The sequence below is a fragment of the Stigmatopora argus genome, chromosome 14 (genome assembly GCF_051989625.1).
Source record: "Stigmatopora argus isolate UIUO_Sarg chromosome 14, RoL_Sarg_1.0, whole genome shotgun sequence".
Taxonomy (NCBI): Eukaryota; Metazoa; Chordata; class Actinopteri; order Syngnathiformes; family Syngnathidae; genus Stigmatopora; species Stigmatopora argus.
In genome coordinates, this window is record NC_135400.1 from 3496083 (window position 1) to 3517550 (window position 21468).

Sequence of the window (21468 nt, forward strand, 5' to 3'; positions counted from 1 at the left end):
GAGTACATTATTCTTCACTGCACTACAAAACAAAGGTCCATCCTCCTGGTTTGAATCTAAATGCTCTGAGAATTTTAACCATCAAAAAGATTTAAACTGTGATTGTGTTCAGTGGCTGCCTTCACAATTTAAAATGATTGGACGTCTAGTGCTGTCAATGGCAGCCAAAGAGATATTAAGAGAGCTGAACCCTGGAGCCAATCCCAGCTGTCTCCGGGCCAGAGGCGGGGGACACCCTGAATCGGTGGCTAGCCGATCGTACACTTTCTTGCGTGTGGTATTGAATTCAGTCGTAAATATTTTTTTTGTTTGGTATGTATGCACTTTTTAAGATATGGTTTTTACTGCACAAGTTCCACCTTGAAACAATGGCTACATTTATACATGGAAACATTTTCTTTAATCCGATCAGAATACAGATGAAAATTCAGATGGCTGTACTGTTTTACTGGACACTAAAAATATTGATACAATTAGAATTTGCTTGTTCAGCCATCATGGTACCTTGTGATTTTGCCTGTTTTTGTTTCCGCCTGGCTTTACGGTGTGGTTGGGCTAGGGGCCATATTTCCAATCGGGCAACTCTGTTGACAGATGCCCTAGAATTCAGTTTTGCATTTTCTACTGTTCAGATCAGAATGGCAGGGTGAAGCGTTGTAAAGATTTCAACTCTGGAAAGAGTTTTCATTTTTTTTCGGTTTCACTACTTAAAACAGTGTTAATAAACATATGGAAAACTTTTTGTACCCACACCCCCATTAAAGTTGTTTTGGAAATGGTCATTGAAACGACAATAATCTATTAATATTTCAATAAATCAATTTACCAAATAGAAAGTCAATATTGAAGATTTATGACTTATCACTTCACACATTGGGAAATGTAACGGTACTTTAATGACAGCATGCGACTTGGGCACTTCAAAAGGATTGGACGTATTTCTTTCTCAGTGGCAGTCAATGAGTTAAGATAGTTAAGAAGCTATTGTTAATAAGCTAATGTTATTTTGTCTTACAGTCAAGAAAATAAAAAGTCATGAGCCGGTAAAGTTCTGCTTATGTCTGCAAATAATGTTTACAAATAGCATAAACTGAGTAAATATCGGTCTTGATTGCATGTCTGAAAGGGGCTTCACAGACAGTCTTAACAGAAGTTTTAAAAATGGACCCTGAATGTGTCTCTAACCCCCCCTACACACACACACACACACACACACACAAACACAAACGCCAGCTTGCCTCCCCCTTTCTACCCTCCCTCACTACTGAAAGGTCAAATGTCAGAGGTCCCCCGTCTGATTGTGATGATAATGTCACCCAGGCAGCAGAGATAGAGGAGGAGCTACGCCATGGGGAAGAGTGTCTCTGGAGGTTTCAACTGGTGGACGGAGAAGGGGTGAGGGTCCAGAGGGAATGCCATGTCATATTTCCTGTAATCCCTTGTCCACTGCTCTGAAAACACAGCGCTCGCTCCGGATCGCAGGATCCCCATCACCCTGGCAACAGCGCAGACGAAAGAACAAGCCTGACATTCGACCAATCACCCGACTGCCCCTTGATACCCATGGCTATTTGTCATGGCTTGGCTGGGTTTATTTTGAGGCAAATTAACTATGTCTGGAATCTAGGGGGTCAGACTAAATTGAAACGTGGCACATAAAGGCACTCCACGAGAACCCTAAAGCAGAGGCGGCTATAACGCAACAAAAATATAATAGAGAAGGTTGAATCCCTCTTAAGGTTGTGAGATTTGACTCTAGCGGCAAGGCCAAAGGTTGTTTAAAGGTTTACAGACGGACTCTTGTTAAATACTTGGCGTCCACTGGCTATTATCTGGGAAAACAACAAGCAGGGTTAATGTGTAAAAAAGAAACTAGTACTAACACCTGATAATTTTGTTTTTCTCCGGCGCAAAGTTGCATTGAGATTGCCTAACAGGACACACATTCTTTTGTCTAGACCAGGCTATCATACTTCTCCCATAACACACAATCTCAACTGATACGGCGCAAAATTTGGTTCAGCTACACCTAAACATCTTATCTGACTCAGCAATGGATTCCTCTGCTGCTGGGAATGTGACGAGGCCAGCAAGTGTCATTGCTTCTACTTGACCTTTTTAGGCTCTTGTGAGGGGCAGGTGCAGGCTGGTGACTTCTGACCTCTCAGAATGTGGATGCCAGATGATGGCGAGGAAGAAGTGTTTGATTGGCCGAGTGGCTAATCCTCTTTTGTGTCAAAACATGAAGGATTTTGCCAGCTGCAATCCTCGGCAACAAGCATCTGTCCACATCTGTCATTATACTAGCGAGTGTCTCGTTTTCTCTGAGACATAAGAACAACTGCTTTGCTCATGAGACAGAGATACACACAGCCACACAAACACCTACACACCCACATAAAAATCACTTCACGTCACAAAAGATCCACATTACCCGATTAAAGACATGCCTTAACTTTTTCAGTACAACTGACAATGACAGACCATCAATCGTGTGCTACTTAATTTCTGAATTAGCTTTTTTAAATCAGTTTTCCCTATTAGATGTCTGATCCATTTGAAATGGTAGAATTGGCAGTGAACGAACAAGTGTTCATTCAACACTCCCACTTGGATCAGATGTCTATCACTGTCAGTGGCATTGAAAGAGTTAACAGTTTCTTTTTTTTGCATTCTTTTCACACAAAAGAAGCACTGCCACACAACATGCAAACATACACATGCCGTAACACAAAGAGAAGAAACTTACAACCAGAGAGGTAGCATGAACCCCCAAAAGATGACATCCAAACAGGGAATTGCAGAGGAAAGAAGAAGAAAGAAGTTTAACCTTTTATTGGACACTCTTTTAAATACCATTAATTAAAAATAACAGTTCGAATAACAGCATTCATAGAATTGACAAGAAGTTACCTGAAATGAGCAGAAATTGCTCTGTGAATTCCCCCAAAATTACTAGGAAGTGAACCAAAACTAAAAGGAAAGTTTTAATTTAGTAACCAGGAGCAGAAATCACATTTTCTAGTAAATTTGGTTGTATTAAAATGTCATTAAATAATAAATGCAGTTTATTCACAAAAAATGTCAAACTAAGTGACTTGCCTTGCTTCCAGAGTTAAAAGGAAAAATCTTAATGGCATGGACATTTGATTTATGAGGGCGAGCGCCATTATTAGTGGAACCTAATACCGATTTTCCTTCTCTTTGGTTCATTGAAGCATGGGTAACCTGAGCTCATCCTCTCCAATACAATAGCAGAAACTTCACCACAGGTCAGAGGGCGACTCACCTGTGAACAAATACCCTGAAATCTGTGACATGGCTCATAGAGTTGGAGTTAGAGCCAAGCTCCACAAGGAAACATGTATAGAAGCGGGTCATTTCCTCCACAAGCAGTGGAGGACAAACAATAAGCCTAGGATTCTTTTTACTTTTTTTGTGGAAACTAGCCACCAGTTCTGCTGTGAAATCAAATGATTTTATCACTATTAGGCATACATTGAACTGAGAGGATGGTACCTAACCACTTTGAATGTATTCAACATTGAGTGCCGTCTATTGCTGTAGAATATGACAATATATCCCCAAAACGACATAAAGCCTTCAAGCAATATTTTATGTCTATCGTATAGTTAGCTGCCTTAGTCAATCATACTTAATACATGCTTGCCATATGACAATATCTCACCAAAACGACATAAAAATTTCTGGAAATATTTAAAATCTATCATATAGTTAGCCAATTAGCCCCGTTGGTCAATTGTACGTGAGTAACACATGCATAGAAATCAATAATGGAACACATTATCCGCAAATAACACAATTTGTTGCAATGGCAACCCGCGGTCTTAAAGATAAAAACTGCTAGTCAAAAGTATTTGTCGATAATTATATATCTACTGCATTACAGCAAAAAAATATGCAATTGACAGTGCCGTTAGTGTTTGTACTGAAAAGTTTTAGGTCCCAGAGCTTTCTTGATAGATTAACATTTTTGGCAGGTCAGTTCAATGTCACTTCACAAATATTGTGAAAGATATTTTTCCGTAACGCACACTAGCGCTGTCAACAGCAGAAAAGACGGAAAAGTGTGTAAGAACCGCATTTATTCTCCCATGGAAGTCCATAGTGACACATTACTGATAACTTGAGCCTATCCACATCCCCCTCCTTCCAGCAGTGTCCCTTTCTCAGCAAACAGCCAAATTGGAGGGAGGTGTTAGGGAGTGTTTTGTGGCCCAAATAAAAGAGCTAAAGTAGTTAGAACCCCTTTGTATTAACAGGTTGGAAAGAGGAGGGGGAAGCAAGGGGTGAGCAGTGACCCAAGCAGCAAGTCTTTCAGGTCTGGGCTGCCATGGACCAACAGGCCTACGCCGTCGCCTGGCAACAGTATCCCATGGAGAAAAGGCGCCTTAGTGGGGAGGAGACTGAGTGCTGGGAATGAGGTTTCTGTGAGGACAGTTTGGAGGGACGACTGCTGCATGTGCAGGAAGTTCGTGGCACATGACTACTAGCTTCTTGTAACTGAGTTCCTTCCTAAGCCGAACAAGAAAGTTTGTTTGAACAAAATATCATTGTGGACACATAATCAGGGCTTTCCAATAGAGTTTTTCGACACATCCATTGCCATGCAAAGTATCAGGAAGTTCAGTTATACTTCAGTGATGAGAACCATTGGGTTCAATTAATTTCCTGTACAATCAATTCAAAAAACGCTCACTCAAATTTACCCCAAGTGTTAGATTCTTCGGGTGACAGCTCCTAAACATTTTTCAAATAGCATCAATAACCACATGACATGCATTTCAAGGCCAACGTTTCTCTGAACATTCTGCATCAGGCATGATAATAATACTTGAACCAACCACCAAAGTTAAACCAGATTTTTGCAAAAACTTTGAAATTTAAATCAGAACTTCAATAGTTTCTCTCCACCAAGGCAACATGAAAGACAAAGCCCTGTCCAGAACTCCTCCAACCGCTCACCACAAAGCAACATAGAAAGATCATTTGAACTCCTAAAGGCCTTTATTACTCGCTAACAAAAATATAACCACAAAGGGAGTGGAGTAGGATTTAATAAGGATAAGCAGAGTATCTTATCTTGTTGCTTGTGAAAATAGGAGGCACAAGAAAAGAATCCATGTGAAAGCCTCTGTAGAGGAACATAGTAAAGATCGATAATCTCAGATGCCATCTACTGCGAGGACAAAAGACTAACTGCTCCAAAAAAGGATGTCTAACTAGAAGCCAGCTATGGCCTGCTAAAATGTATTCATGTACTTGCATATAAGCAGCTTTTGTCGGACAAAAAATGATGACTGAATCGAGGATACGACTTATATGCGCATAAAAACACAACATGCACGAAACTGCAAGTTGACGACGCCATGACGCAAGACAATGCGACCGATACGGTTATTTATTTCAAAATGAGAAAGCATCAGGTTTTCATCAAGATAGTTATTTCTTTTTTTAAAAAAAATCAAACTATTTTAAGGCAATTTTATGGGTGCAGGAGGCTTATATGCGAGTAAATACGGTATATATATTTCAGAAAAAATTCCATGGCGGTCCGGTGGTTAGCGGGTCGGCCTCACAGCTCTGGAGTTGAGGGGTGGAGTTTGCATGTTGTCACTGGATTTCCATGGGCTTTCTCCAGATACTCTGGTTTTCTCCCACATCCCAAAAATGAAATGAAATTGAATATGAATACCTTTTTAAAAGAAACAAAGAGAATCTTTGCAGATTTAAGTTAAAAAATAAATATAAAAATGAAAAGAGAATGTTCAATTGTTCCCCTTTTTGTTTCTTAAAATGATAAATAAATAAATAAAAATGAAACAAAATAAACGTATAAAAATTCAATATGTATGTTTTTCCTTTTTTTTTAAAATAAAACACAAAGTGAAATAAAATTCTCACAAACAGATCTGGAGAATTTTTAGCTTAACAACCTCTAAACTGTTTATTTATTTTAATTCATATGGGTTGGACAACATTATAGCCCTATGGAGGAAACGATGACTACAATGCAGCAGCCTCACCTCTAAACCAAACCCATATAATAATCAATTTTATCACTTTTGCCCAAAATTAACTCAACCTGTTGGTGAAGTAAGCCACTGTGGTTAGACAGGATGTGTGGAGCACAAAGGTCAGAAGACAGAATTTCCTGTGGAAGGGCATGGGAACCAGAGACTCCAGATTACAGTTCTTTACAAATATCCACTCTTAAATAGTTTTAAAATCTAATCAGATATGCTAAATGAATTCCTTTTAAACCATTTAACTCAAGCTTTCTGCAATCGATTGTGACATGACGCACAGCTAATTGTTAAGTCAAATATTCTAAAGATCATGACCACAATGAGAGTGCATTGTCGCAGGCATTCCTGAATAGAGTTCCAGGGTGAATGGTTGGAGGTATGGACAATAACCTGTAACATCTAGAAGGACAGGATAAATATTCACCAGAAAACACTGACTCCCTAGCTGGTGCTGTGGACAAATAGTTACTCAACCCTGTCCATCCACTCAGCTACCCAGAGAATATGTGACTTGGCATGTAAGAGCTGAATTATCCCAACAATATCAAAATACTCTCAATGAACTCAAACAAGTCCATATTTAACTCGGTAACTGCCATGAACTGAAGATGAATGAATGAATGAATGAAAATATGGCTAAATGAATTGCCCCACCATGTTGTAAAAAGTGACATTTAAGTTTTCCTGGTAGGTGGTTACTGACCAGCCATTTTTTTTCCCTTTTAACTATATATATTCCAAGCTGCGACACAGAGGAAGGAGGATGTCAACATGTGGAGATAAAGAATGAGTATCAGCAGTTGCTCTGTGAGGAAATGAGCATGTGCTAGCAAGCTAGCTGATGAGTGCACTCCTGTCTCCCACAACATGGGGCCCCGCATGCTACTCAATGGCAGCACCTGGCCCTGCGCTGTCCCTTTGTTGAGATCTGACTTCGCTGGATTACCATCACAACATCCACCAGCTGTCCACTGCGGAGCGCCCACCACCCACCCGTGGTTGGCCCCCCACTACTTATGCATCACCAACATCCGACCCCCCCAAAAGTCTGGCTCCTCCAGCTGGATCCACTTCGAGTGACACACTCTCAATCTGCCTAATTATCTATACTGCCCTCAAACCACTGCCTCACTATCCCAAACGCACATCTTTCTCACTCGCAACCTTCAAAAGAAGTGCGTGATATGAGCAGAATTCATTCCATGACTAAGCTAACATGAATGTGCTCATAGTATGAATTTATTTTCTCCAAAGAAATAATTGAAGTCCAGTTAATGTGCAACTTTTGCAAAGACCCCACATGTTACCCCAATATACAAATTCAATGCATAATAAGGCTAAATAATCTTAAAAAGAAATTAAAAGTATCAAAACAAAGGTTTTTCATATACCGTATTTTCTCGCATATTAGCCACCTCCGCGTATAAGCCGTACCCTTAAAATTGCCTTAAAATCGTAGAATTTTACAATTTTCCTCGTATTAGATGCCCCTATTTCACAAGTTTCACCTCCATATTCATGGTTTTAATACGGAGTACAAATGTGTTACTTTGAAAGGAAAATCTTAAGAAAAATCATCGCATGTGGTATTTCTGAGATACTGTATGAATCGAAAGGATCGCCTGCTGGATTACACATTCCCAAAGGGTCTTGCCTGCACGTAGACAAATTCAAAAAGGAAGTCACGTGAGCAGTTCAACCAGGAAGTGTGTCCGTAGCGGTCTAGTTTGTCATCCCTACGTAAGATGGCGGAGCGCTGAGCAAGCAATGGCAGGCGCAAGTAAGTGAGTTTTTTCACGCTTTATGCAAGATACGTTTTTTTTCTTGAATTTCATTCGCAGACATCAAAATAAATTGTGTTAAGCGTTTTATCTTTTCTCTATTTTGAAATAAATGACCGCATCAGCCGCATTGTGGATGGAATGGGATGGAATGGACTGCTTTTATTGTCATTGTCAAGTATAATGAGATTTAAAGCTTTCACCACATAGTGCACAAATAACATTTGTCTTGCGTTATGGCGTTTCGTCTGTCACCTTGTAGTTTTGTGCATGTCAAATCTAATTTGTGCGCATATAAGCCGTACCCTTGATTCAGTCATCATTTTTTTTTGCGACAAATACGGCGTATTGAAGGCTCACATGCCACTGGCGGGATGCTGAGGTGACGTCATCAATGAAGTATATGCCTCGGCGGGCAAAACGTACTGTCGACGATTGATGATGTAAATACATTTCACAAGAAAGTCAGTTGTAAATACATTTGCACAGTTAAAATTGCAAGGTGCAGTCAGTATACTCTGAGCCTTCTTAACTTTGCGGCTTCAACTTTCCAGCTTCACTACATTGCAATTTTTTTTCTGAAAATATAAAGTTCATAAAATGTGAAAACCCACACTGAAACACAAGCAGAAGCCACTCCTCTGTCTTTCGCCTGCAACTAGGAAAACTGTGGCGGAAGACAGTGTACTGTCACTCTACTCTGAGTAAAAAAAATGGCGGGCAGCGGGAGGTGGCCGTCATTTTTATCCAAAAATAGAGTGGCCGGGAGCCCCTGTGAGGGTGGATTTTTATCAGAAATGCGTGCCCCGCACGACCTTACGCCTTGGCACTTATTTGAAAATAAACTTGCTCGGCAAATTGGATGGAAGAGAGCATCAGCGAAGGGGGATTTTTTTTAGAAATACAAGCCCCTGGCGACGTTACGGCCGATACTATCGGCCTTGTCCACAAATAGACCACTTTGGTCGGCAAGGATGGCGAGATGCCACGGTGGAAGTTGAGATTCCATTTAAATCCGGGCAGTGGGCTGACGTCGTTGCAGTCGATCCGGAGGCCCATTCCTGCGGCGCCGGCCAGCGATTCGGCGGCCCATGCCCACTGCGTCGGCCAGTGATCCGGCGGCCTATGCACGCGCCGTCGGCCAGCGATCCTGCGGCCCATGCCCGCGCCGTCGGCCCATAATCCGGCAGCCCATACCCGCGCCGTCGGCCGGTAATCCGGCGGCGAGTGAGGTCTGCTCTGCGACCCGGCCGCAACAGGCAGCGACACATTTTTTGGAAGAGCTGAACTGAAAATGCCAGGCTTCACACGGATTGCATGTGTGGGGGATGCCAGCCTAAATCAACAAGTTCGACCGTACTCATGCTTTAAAAAACAAGAACAAAGCCTATGTTTGGACTGATTCGTTTATAATAGACAATGGAGTTTTTAGGTCGTTTTGTTACAAGACATGTTTCCATCCCACGCTTAGTCAGGCTAGTACAGTAATCCCTTGAATATCACGGATAATGTAGACCAGACATGGCCACAAGAAGACAAAATGAACATAATACAACTAAGAACAAAGCCTTGCTGCCTGTATACTGGATGAGCAACTGGAAAGCTGAGATCACAAAAGCCTTCACAAACTGTTTCATCCCGAACGCGAAGCAGTACCTCGCGGAAAAAGGGCTACCCTTCAAGAACTTGGACTAAAACTCCCATTAACCTGTTTTTTAATTCATATCAAGCGATGAGGAACTATTTCCACTGTGAGTACAGTATTTAAAGTCTCATCTCTCATCTCCTTTTCTGATCCTCTCCATTCTCATTAGGGTCGTGGGGGGTGCTGGAGCCTATCCCAGCTGACTGCGGGCTAGAAGCGGAGACACCCTGAATCGGTGGCCAGCCGATCGCTGGGCACGAGGAGACGGACAACAATGCACACTCACACCCATACCTAGGGGCAATTTAGAGTGTCCAATCAGCATACCATGCATGTTTTTGGAATGTCGGAGGAAACCGGAGTACCCGGAGGAAACCCACGCAGGCCCAGAGAGAACATGCAAACTCCACACAGGTGGACGTGACCTGGATTTGAACTCAGGACCCCAGAACTGTGAGGCCGACGCACTAACCACTCGCTCCACCGGGCCACCCCAGCGTTTAAAGTATTTACATTTTTATAAATATAGATTATATTTAGATATTAATGCATTACAGTCTTTTGATATGCTTATAGCTGTAATGTTTAATACATATTCACTTTTTGATCATTGTACTTGTGTACTTGTATTTCTGTATAGGCGCAAAAACATGTAATGTGGTAGTAATAATGAGGGTGATCCTACTTCGCGTTTTTTCGTTTAAGGAATAGGACAGAATTTAAGGCTGCCCTTTGATGTTGAAAACTTTCATTTCTGCTTACTTTGTTGTTAATCAAATCTGAGCTGCCCTCCCGGCGACCATCTGCCGACAACCCACCCTCGGAAGGTTGGCTCCTTGAGCAAGGTAGATCGCAGGAGGTTGGCTCCTTGAAAAGTAGATCTTGGAGCAAAAAAGTGTGAGCACCCCTGTCCTACGATAATTGCCTGGCAGTTTTCCATCCACATACTATATCGGCACCTGTGTGGGCTGTGGCATAATGATTGATGAAGCTGGTCAGACCCACCTCAAGCCAAAGAGGCAACAGGAGGAGCTTCACGCTTCTTGTTTTGTAAAAATGGTAAGATATGTTGGGTTTTTTTTTTATCTTGGGGAAAAGTAACAGGCACTTTTGCTTGGCCTTTTAAGGTGTTAACTCGTAGTGTTAGTGTAGCATCCATTTCTATTAGCTTTAATGAGGTAACTGTGATTTTTTTTTTTACATTTTGTCGTGACATTCTAGTGGTTTAAATTAATTGAAAACAATGTAATGTGCCTGCTGAGTGTCTATAATCATGAAACAAAGGGTTGCTTTCGGTGGTTTAGACAACTAGCGTGAGACTGAATTAATTATTTACATCTCATCTTACTGTAAATGAGAAGCTGTTCTCAACACATTGTATACCTGATTGAATGAATGTTAGATACATCAGATATAATAATTGTTGTATTTTAGATTTAGTGCTGGTTTGAACCTGGTTGAGGGTTTAGTTACTACATTCGTTTTCAAAATGTACCTAATATTACTTAAATTTCATTTAATAAACATATTTACTGTATAATATTTGTCTATAATATATGAATTGATTCATTCATTTTCTGAACTGCTTATCATCACAAGGATCGCGGGGGGTGCTGGAGCCTATCCCACCCCAGAAATCGGCTGGCCACCGATTCAGGGTGTCCCCTGCCTCTGGCCCAAAGTCAGCTGGGATAGGATATATCCACTGAGCGAATTGATAAGATGTGACTGGTCATGCAGTTATTTTTTTTAACTTCAATACAAAAGAACTTTAATGAGCGTTAAAGTATTTTGTGAATCAAAAAATCGTTGCTAGATTTGTAAAAAAAAAATCGTTAGACTAATAGTGAAGATAGTCGAAAGACTAGTGGGGAGAAAAATAATCGTTACGGAAAGCCCTAGAAAAAAATGTGACGGAAAACACTTCTTTTTTGTTTATTTTTCTTTTGGTCTTTTCACATTTATTGACATCACAACTCATATTGCGATTCAAAATGTGAACTTATTTTCAAAATCTGCAATGCCTTGACACAATCCAGCCATCAACCGTCAAGTTCAATCACTATTTTTAACTGCCTGTAAAAGTCATACAAATAATATTCGTTTAGCCGTTAAAAGTAGATAGTAAGTGTTGGACTCCGATCTGCTGCCTGAAATGACTCACCTGTGCAGGAACTCGGAACACTTGTTGCAGGTCGTAAACCTTTTTTGATGTACCGCCGTTAAGCTGATACAGCGGGACATCATGGCTGTATGGGACATTAGATACACTGCTATCTGGGGCAATAACAAAGGCAGCTGCCATTTACAAAGCGCTATGTGAGTGTCACTTGCGAAGGCCATAAAAAATATATATTGAAGATGATACATTAAGTGGAACTATTTTTCATGAAGAAATTCTTCAAATAAAATCACTATCTTAAGAAAATTATTTAGTATGTCAAGATCTACAAATGATCTCAGTTTACGTGGCCTTTTCTTCCTTACACTTTGTTCCCTCTGTATCAGGTATCTGCAGGAAGAAAGGATCTTTTGTACTCTTGTACATCTTTGTTTTTTTTCCCCATATGTGGGGATACTGAATTCGTCTGATAACTCTGTCCTTCTTGACTACTATGCCGTGCTGTTGTTTGATCTTGAACACCCTCCGTTTGCGGGAGATGCATTTTTTCTTTCAAATTGTACTTAAGTATTGCTCTGCTTTCATAAAATAGTGTTAATATCATTTAACCCTTGATAAAACATCATGAACACAAACTTCCCAAAGTATTCCTTTTCAGGCTTTTGCTGTTTGCTGGTTGAAATTGCACATTGACCAACGTAATGGCACGCCCAACAACAAATGATTTATAAAACATAGGCAGAGGTTGCTACGAATGTGTTCTGAATGCAGCCACATTTGTAACTGAGATTCATTCATCCATAGAGGGGTAAAAATTCTCATCTTATCTATCTATTCCTTATGTGTTGCCTGACTTCTTATTGAATAAAGATTTGTTTTCTGCGAAGCAGGTGGCCTAGACTGCTTTTGGACTGCATTGAAACTCCTCAGTGCAACACTCAATCATGTTTCCCCTAAAAAAGCTACAAAGGGACTTAAAAGCGGACAAGTGACCCCAGCAAGACACTGTAGCCTATTTCACTTGACTATTGTCGTGGAGTTTCCCACACAAACCTACTTCTCCACAGCAGCCAACTCTTCCAGCCTTAGAAATTTGAAAAACAAAAGGCTTATCATTGTCAAAAGATGCCCAAAGCAAGCGGGAACTAAGGACAATGCAATTAAATTAAGCTTCTCAGTTTTTCGGTGCCAGTCACAGTGATAGTTGTCTAATCGTGTGGCTCATATTAAAATGAGTTACGCTTATAAAAATACCAAAGACTTGAGACTTGTCTGATATGAAGTTGAAAGAATCATAAAAGGAAATTGTCAAGTTTAACCTCCTAAGACTCCAGACTCTTGTAAGGCACGGATTTTTATTTTCTCTTTGATATTTAGGCTAATTGGGACCTGATGAGTGTACAAACAAAGAATTCTCTTTTTACATGATGTAGTTTCTGAGAAAAATGATGTCCACATCATAAGTGGACGCCAGTCCATCGTAGTCCAAATTTTAACATTGTAGACAACCAAAAATGTGATGTCCACACGTGGATGTCAGGTCATAGGAGGTTAAAGACACTGTTGACAGGAATATGGTTCATATCGAAATTTTCATTCAAATTCCAAACTTTTTCAATTGCAGCTTTTATTTTTAATTAAAAAAAACATATATTCCCTTATTGATTGACTTTCTTTTACTTTAATTTTAAAAAAGGTAAGTATGGGCTGCTTTGATTATAATTGAGTGACTGCCATTGTATTGGCTGGCCACCAATTGAGAGTGTCCCCCAAATGGATAGCTGCGATAGGCTCCAGCACCCCCTGTCACCCTAGTGAGGAAAACCGGAACGGAAAATGAATGAATGACTGCCATGCAAGGGCCTACATTTTGATTAGGAGGATTGGCCATGAACTGATTGACATGACTGACCGTTCTTTAATTCGAAAGAAATGAAAATGAATTTTATGTCTGTCCCATCATTGGCACTGAAAGAGGAGCATTCAAAGCCAAACCTCCAAGCTTACATTATTTGTTTGTCTATTATTGTCAAAGGCAAAAAATATGTTTTTTTTTTTCACAGTAAAAAAATAAATACTAGGATTAATAAACATTAGATAGATGAAAGGGGGGCCTGGTGGATGAGTGGTTAGCGCATCAGCCTCACAGTGGAGGACATGGGTTCAAATCTGGGTCGGTCCACGTGTGTGGAGTTTGCAGGTTCTCCCTCGGCCTGCGTGGGTTTTCTCCGGGTATTCCAGTTTCCTCCCACATTCCAAAGACATGCATGGTAGGCTGACCGAACACTCTAAATTGCCCCTAGGTACGAGTGTGAACGTGAATGGCTGTTTGCCTCCTTGTGCCCTGCGATTGGCTGGCCACCAATTCAGGGTGTCCCCCACCTCTGACCCGAAGGCTCCAGCACCCCCCGCAGCCCTAGTGAGGTTAAAGCGGTTCAGAAAATGAGATGAGAGATGAGATAGTTGAGAGTGCATAATTTGATAGTCCATCAAAAAGGTTCCCATGATCTTGTGGGTAAAATGAGTTGGACTTACATGCATCGTGGGGGCGACTCTATGCAGGTCCCTCCGTTTTCACATGGCTTATAATTATCTGTGCAACGAAAACCTGTGGGAAATGTAAAAATGAGTTATATTAAGGACGTAGCAAACAAATTTTTTCCCAAAAGTAAGATAAAAAACATGAAGATCAGATGAGGTGAGTCCGTTACTCTAATATAAAATCAGACATGCAACCTGTGGCATTCTAGAGCCTTTGTGCACTTTAACTTGAACTGGTTGGTCTGATATATTCATAGCTGCCAACCTTCCAATTCAAATGTATTTAAAGTCTACTAGTGATAAACAACGCAGAAGAATGAAAATATTTCTAATCAATGGACGTCTATCATCGTCAATGGTACAGAAAGTCTTTAAGATGCACTTTGCAAGGACTCCCGTTTGAATTTTAAAACAAAGACACACTGTTCGTGCTACTTTTTGAAAGTTCTCTTGTTTTTATTGCGGAGAAAAGTAAACCAATTTAGTTTACCGAAAATGTATACAAATTGTACTCGTGCAGAAAAGGGTTAATTGGTTCACCTATATTCTAGAAATACGATTGCTGAATTACAACAATAGCAATGAGTTCCCACGTGCGGTATAATACATTATTAGCATGGGACACAGGTTCACGACATTGGATTTAAATCCAACTAATTTCATTAAAATATACAATAAACAAATTCTAAATTGTAACATATTTTGTACGTTTCAGATACATTGAAAAGAAACGTGGTCGTGTTGAGACATACCCAGGAAACGAAACACTAGCAAAGGAGCATTATTTACCTTCAGAAAGATGCATGAACAACAAAAATGGCAAAATAATCCACGGAATATTCCCTTCCATTTCAGTGGGAAAAGGTTTCCAGCACTTCGTTTTACTCTTTCAGTACAAATACATCCTTTAGGAATCAGATTGGCGCGAGAAAGAAGGCTCCGGAGTGAGGTGGTCGCCTTGCGATCTTTGTCATAAAGTCGACCGGGTAGGGAGTCGCATTTAGTTCCGAAAAAAAGGACTCCGCAGCTCATCCACTGCGGTTACTCCTTGTTTGAGATTCCCTGGAAAACTTCGGCTGCACTGTGAGATGCAGCAGCACACTGAGAACACCCTCCCTCTCTCCCTCTCTCCTTCTCTCCCTCATTCCCTCACTCCCTCCCTAATTCCCTCCCTCCCCCAACCCCCCTCTCTCTCACTATCACTCTGCTTCACCATACACATAGACACTTGAAGACCTTAAACAAGTTTTAATGGTCCAAAATTAACAATGAAAGTACGCATTTGTCAGTAAAAAACAGGAATTTCAGGAGTTTCTCCGGAAATGCAACGCAAATTCCGGGACTTCTGACAACTTTCTTAAACTCCAGAAAAAAAACCCAAAAATTTTACTCACATATAAGCCGCATTTGTCGGACAAAAAAATTCTGAATCGAGGGTACGGCTTATATATAAAAAGACAACATGCACGAAACTGCAAGGAGAAAAGGAAGAAACACCATAATACCATGGTGCCATGACGCCATGAGGCAAGACAATGCGGCCGATATGGTCATTTATTTCAAAATAGAGAAAAGATAAACAGATAAAACGCTAAACAAAATTTATTTTGACGTCTATGAATGAGATCCAAGAAAAAACAAAACGTATCTTGCATAAATTGTGAAAAAACTAAGTTGTGCCTGTCACTACTCGCCCAGGGGCGTCACCACCTTACCTAGGGGGGCCGCCATCTTACCTAGGACGCCACCGTCTTACCTAGTTCAACGTGCTCTGACTGGCCAGACACGAGTAGCCACAAGATCTTAAAGTTCTGGTAAGAAAAATGCAATTTCTATCATTAAAAACCATCAGGTTCTCATCAAAATAGACTTGTTTCTTTTTTCAAATTGAATAATTTGATATTTTGCATTTACAAAGACAGGCATATTAACCTCCTTTTGATATTGACCCTAATAATGTGCTTCTGATTCATACAGTATCTCAGAAATACCATGACATTTGTACTCCCTATTAATACCATGAATCTGGAGGTGAAAATTGTGTATTCGGGGGCATCTTATACGCGAGAAATGGTAAAATTCAACAATTTTAAGGCAATTTTATGGGTGCGGCTTATACCCACAGGCGGCTTATATGCAAGTAAATATTAAATGTTAAAAAAAATTAAACTACCCTTTCTGAAAAGTACCAAATTTCCAATTGAAATGATTCGCCCGCCATCTTGATTCAACTGCACGAGTGCATTGTGAATCATCCCAGTTACAAGTTCTGACGAATGATTCGTCTTGTGCGACTTCTGCGTGGCAATCAATTCAGAATTGAGTGCATAGGTAGCCTCTATCGCTTTAACATTTTTGTTTTTTTCACGAGGGGGTAAGTACTATTAAGGAGGACTAAACCATCAGTCTTTTGTTTTGAAACAAATCCTGGGGTTGTTCTAAAGGAAGTAGGTGTACACAGCACTGGTAAGGCTTATAAGGCTTTTTGCATGGAAACGCGGTCGTAAAATAACAAACAGATTTAAATGAACTTGGATTATGATGCAGATACACTCAAAAAAAAATTAATCTAACCTTAAACTAAACTTAATTCTAATTTTGTTTTACATTTTTATACCTTTCTTCTCCCAGCCGGGTTGGCTCTGTTAGCCCCGCCTCCACCCTGAGTTTCAGATGCAACCTATCGATGGTAGTTTGTTTTTGTATTCCCTTCAAAATATTCCGAAAATTATGCACACAAATGTCCTCACAATAGGATAACGCACAACCACTTGCCAACAAGTAGTAGTATATATAACCCTCGTGTTAGCGATCGCCTGGCCATTCGCAATGACTAACGGGGAAAAAAAACACTGAAAAAATGCATTGCTCCGCCCAGTGCTCGCAGAGACATTACAAGAGGGAGTTGCGACCAGAGACACATTACACAAGGGAGTTGCGGGGAGAAAGACAGTGCCAATGATGTTCTTATGAGCAGCCTCTCGTGTCCGCTTTCTGCTCGTATATCAAAATTTGTCTCGTATCTCGAGATAAATATTTTCCCGCAGTTTTACTCATATCTCAAATTTCTCGTATGTCTCTCTGTATGTATATGTCCGTATTCCGTGCGTGCCCTTTATTGTGAAGGTCACAAACTTAAAAGCAACAGTTGACACGTGAAAGACAGAGGAGTTTGTTAGTCAGTATACATCTTTGCACCGGCCGAAGCGACACAATTTCTCACGGTGGTTGGATGTTTTTACAAAGGAATGGAATATAATTCAACGAACTGAAAACCATCAGTTAAGGATTGACCAGCCAGTGTCATAAGGTAGCTGTAAAGGAACTTCCGCCAGTTACAGCCATGGATGTGATTAGCATCCGAGAGTCAGGTTTCAAAGGCATGAAACGAGACGACAAGACAGTGTTACGACAAGACCTCATCTTCTCAAACAGACTTAAGGAAGGAATAAAGTTGAATGAAGAGGGTCACCACGAGATGCCACTGCCTTTCAGACAAGGACCTTACTTACCTGACAACAGACATTGGATTGGATTGGATAACTTTATTCATCCCCTATTCGGGAAATTTCATGACAGTAGCATCTCACTGAAATCAGACCCGATCACCTGCCAAGGAACAGAGAGGAAAAGTATGAATAGGAGTACACAATATATATCAAGGACGTAGAAGAGAGAGAACCCCTGCCTGCCTCTCTGAGACGACGGTGGGAGAGCTGGAGACGGGACTTCATCAATCTGGAAGGGATGAAGATACCTCTCGCTGCTACGTGCCCATCAAGGGAGAGATGGTTGAATCAGAGCTACCGCACTTCTCTAACGCGAGCACCAGTGGATATAAACAGTTCTCTTACCTGAGACTCAAAAATCAGAAAGGTGAGATTCACTGCTCCATGGTGATTGGAAAAGCTTGTGTCTCCCCAACAAAGCTGACAACAATAACAAGGCTTGAACTGACCGCAACACTAGTGTCAGTCGCCGTCAGCAACATGATCAGAGAAGAGCTCAGTTGTGTCAATGCAAAGGACTCCTTCTGGAATGACTCAAAGTTAGTTTTGAGTTATATCAACAACAACTCAAGACGCTTTCACACATTCGTCGCAAACAGTGTCCAGAAGATCAAAAAGATCCAAACATCTGCATTACAGATTGCAGAGTCATTCAGCATCGCAGATCGTCTGGTCAGAGTCTCATCGTGGCCCCGCGCTCTTCAAGCAGTCGCTCGCCTGATGAGACGAGCTAAGCAAATCAAGCCAAGTGCGGCTACCTCAGTAAATGAACAGAAACAGGCACAATCTCTCAAAATCAGAGACTTACAGAAACAAGCATATGGAAAGGAAATTGAACAGTTAAAGAAAGGAAATCAACTAACAAAGGGCAACAAACTATCATCTGGATGTTTACATTGATGCAGAGGACATTGTGAAGGTGGGAGGGAGACCCCAACACTCGTCTCTCGGCGACCCCCTTAAGCAGCATCATGCTTAAGAGCATCATGTCACTAAGATGATAATAGCGCATAACCACGAAAAGACCAAACACCAAGGCAAGGGACTACCAGAAGGATAGTGAACGAGCGACTTGCCAGAAGAATGGACTGCGGCTTCCCCATTCTCATATTGTGGAATGGGCTGCTTTGGTCCTTTCATCACGATGGAAGGAAGAAAACAGAACAAACGCCGCTGGAGTCGTTGGAAACTAGAATACCTGCACAGCCTCATTGCAAGACGGAAGTGGCATGCAACAAATAGGAACCTACAAAAAGGCAGTGGCGGGCCGTCAGGGCCTTCAAGGCCTTCTCTGCTGGCCTAAGAAATATCTGAATCATATTATATTTTGTCCATTAATACGTACTTATTATTCCAAATGGTCTGTTAGCTTCCTTTCATTGCTTTCCCCCTGGTTGCACTGCTTCCAGATGTGTGTTTTCATATTGAAGCATTTAACCAATCACATTTCAGCCATTATTTGTTGCCAGATCAGATCTGCCTCAAAGCCTGCACAATCAGTTATTGCAGGCTCTGCTGCATTAAACTAGACTGTTGCTTTTAACCAATCAGATTTCGAGTTGGCAACCCCACAATGATTTTTCATAGGCGTTAGCATTTTGCTGGCTGGGACATGTCATTGCTTTCACACACTATGATTGGCTAGTAGGCGGGCCAAAGCAGTACCGAGGCAGCCGAGATCGCAAACTCCACCCACTATGGCCGACAGAAGCAAAAACAAATAGATTCTGTTTGCTCACAAAGCTATTATCTAGACGGACTTTTTCAGGAAAAAAATTGACATCATTAAGAAAGGGCGGTCAACTCCGAAGCTAGCAAGCCTGTTACAGCCGGGAAAATGGTGTGCGGGGCACTTTCAGCACGCTAACTTAGCTCCACAAGCAAATAGTATATTGTTGTGTTGATTTAATGCCATTTTCAAAACGGACTATGCTGGAAATATGACAGGACAGGCTCGACTTTCATCATTAGCTTCGATGGCGATAGGAAAGAAGGAAGAAAGAAAGGAGGATGGATATTGTGTAAAAAGGATTTTTGGTGAGTAAAATTACAAATATGGCTATATTCCTAAATAATATTTCAATTGTGGGCCAAGTTCTGATATCTGAAAAGCTCCAGTGTTTGTATTTAAGCTCCAGTGTTTGTATTTAATCACAAAATGCTGCTAGGAAGTGGATTTTACCCCAGTTTAATTTTTAGTGTTTCACCATTGACCTCCATCGCTGTCTTTTCCCGGGAAATATCACCCCCCTGGCCTGGTTGTAATGTCTCAAAAGCTCCAGTATTTGTATTCAATCAATAAATGATGCTAGGCTGTGGATTTTACCTAATTTTAGTATTTTAGTGCATTTTTTGTCATTTCACGTATGGACGTATCGACGTTCATTGCTGTCTTTTTACCGGGGAAATGATACTCCGGGCCCGGTTCTGATGTCTAAAAAGCTCCAGCATATTTGTATTTAATCAATAAATGCTGTTTTCGGCTGGATTTTACCCCATTTTCGGGCAATGTTTGCCTGTACGCCATTGACGTTCATTGCTGTCTTTTCCCGGGAAAATCACCCCCTGGCCTGGTTTTAATGTCTGAAAAGCTCCAGTATTTGTATTTAATCATGAAATGCTGCTAGGAAGTGGATTTTACCCCATTTTTGTGCATTAATTTATTGATTATTTTTTATGTGTCGCAGCTGTAGCTGCAATAGAGGTTTTATAGCCATAAAATAGTTTTTGAGGGTTGGATTGATACGTTGAAGGCGCTACCAGAAAATGCACCGCCCGCCACTGGTGTAATGGGACACTGAAGGCAAAGTACGACACTGCAGGGCCCGCACAGTTCATTCACTCCATCTGTGCAACAATTTCCCAGCTCTGTCTTCATGTGGCTCGAACCTTGTGCTAGTTTGGGAGCACATATCTCTGTGAGAAGCTCTTCTCAGTGATGAAGATTAACAAAACAGCAAAAAACAGAAGTTGTCTCACTGTTGAGCACCTGCAGTCCTTCCTGAGAATCTCCACAACACAGGACTTCACACCAAACATAAACCAACTTGTTGCCAATAAAAGATGCCAGGTGTCTGGCTACGATCAGAGCATAAGATCAGATGAGAGTCATAAGAACAAAAAAAAAGAATAATTTGAATTGTAATTTTTGAAAAGCACAGATTTTAACTATATTTCCAGGTTTTGTAGCATGTTCATATTTCCAACTTGCATAATTTTGACAGGAGATATTTTTAAGGAGAGCAAAATCTTTTGGGATATTTAAGTTTATTATTTTAATATATAATGACATAGAACCAAATGAATTTGAATGTCATTTTAATGTTAAGTTGTTTAAGTTTAGTTCTGAGTTGTATAATTTGACAATATATTTTTAGGAGAGCAAAATATTACATATAAATTATTTAAGGTGTATCCTTGTTTTAGAATAATATTCCTTTCTGTTTTTATTAATATTTACGTCCAAAAACATTTAGTTTTATTGTGTTCAATAAATATTTATCCTGTTCGGCCCGCGACTTTAAGTGTGTTTCGAATTTGTGTAATTGAGTTTGATTTAGAGAGACCATTCTAAGTTTTCATAGTAATATTATTCACAGTGACTCAGTAAAAATACTAATATTGGACTCAAGACCAACTTTTGTTCTTGTTGGGATTTTTTTTTCCACCCCCATGTTGGATGATGTCATTTACCCAACAGAAACGTCAAGGTTATGCCACTGAGAATGAGTGAATTAATTTTGTTTTGTCTCATGGTTGCAATTAAAAAAAAAATGAAAATTAAGTGCTGCGGTCCAAAAATCTGTCAGCTCTATTAACA

The 21468-nt window shown here is 40.6% G+C and overlaps 1 protein-coding gene across 2 annotated transcripts in view; it reads right to left on the reverse strand.

The window, feature by feature from the left end:
- notch3 (notch receptor 3) overlaps positions 1-15228 on the reverse strand; it is a 52304-nt gene extending 37076 nt beyond the window's left edge. Inside the window, exons 1-2 of one of the 2 annotated variants that reach the window (XM_077618778.1) lie at positions 14929-15228; positions 14134-14206 (exon numbers count right to left, since the gene is read on the reverse strand). In XM_077618778.1, coding sequence (XP_077474904.1) covers positions 14134-14206; positions 14929-14989 — 134 coding nt within the window. In that variant the 5' untranslated portion in view covers positions 14990-15228. Of the gene's footprint in view, positions 1-2749; positions 2794-14133; positions 14207-14928 lie in introns of those variants that run through there. The other variant, XM_077618779.1, reaches the window with a different exon arrangement.
- Between the last annotated feature and the right edge of the window lie 6240 nt (positions 15229-21468).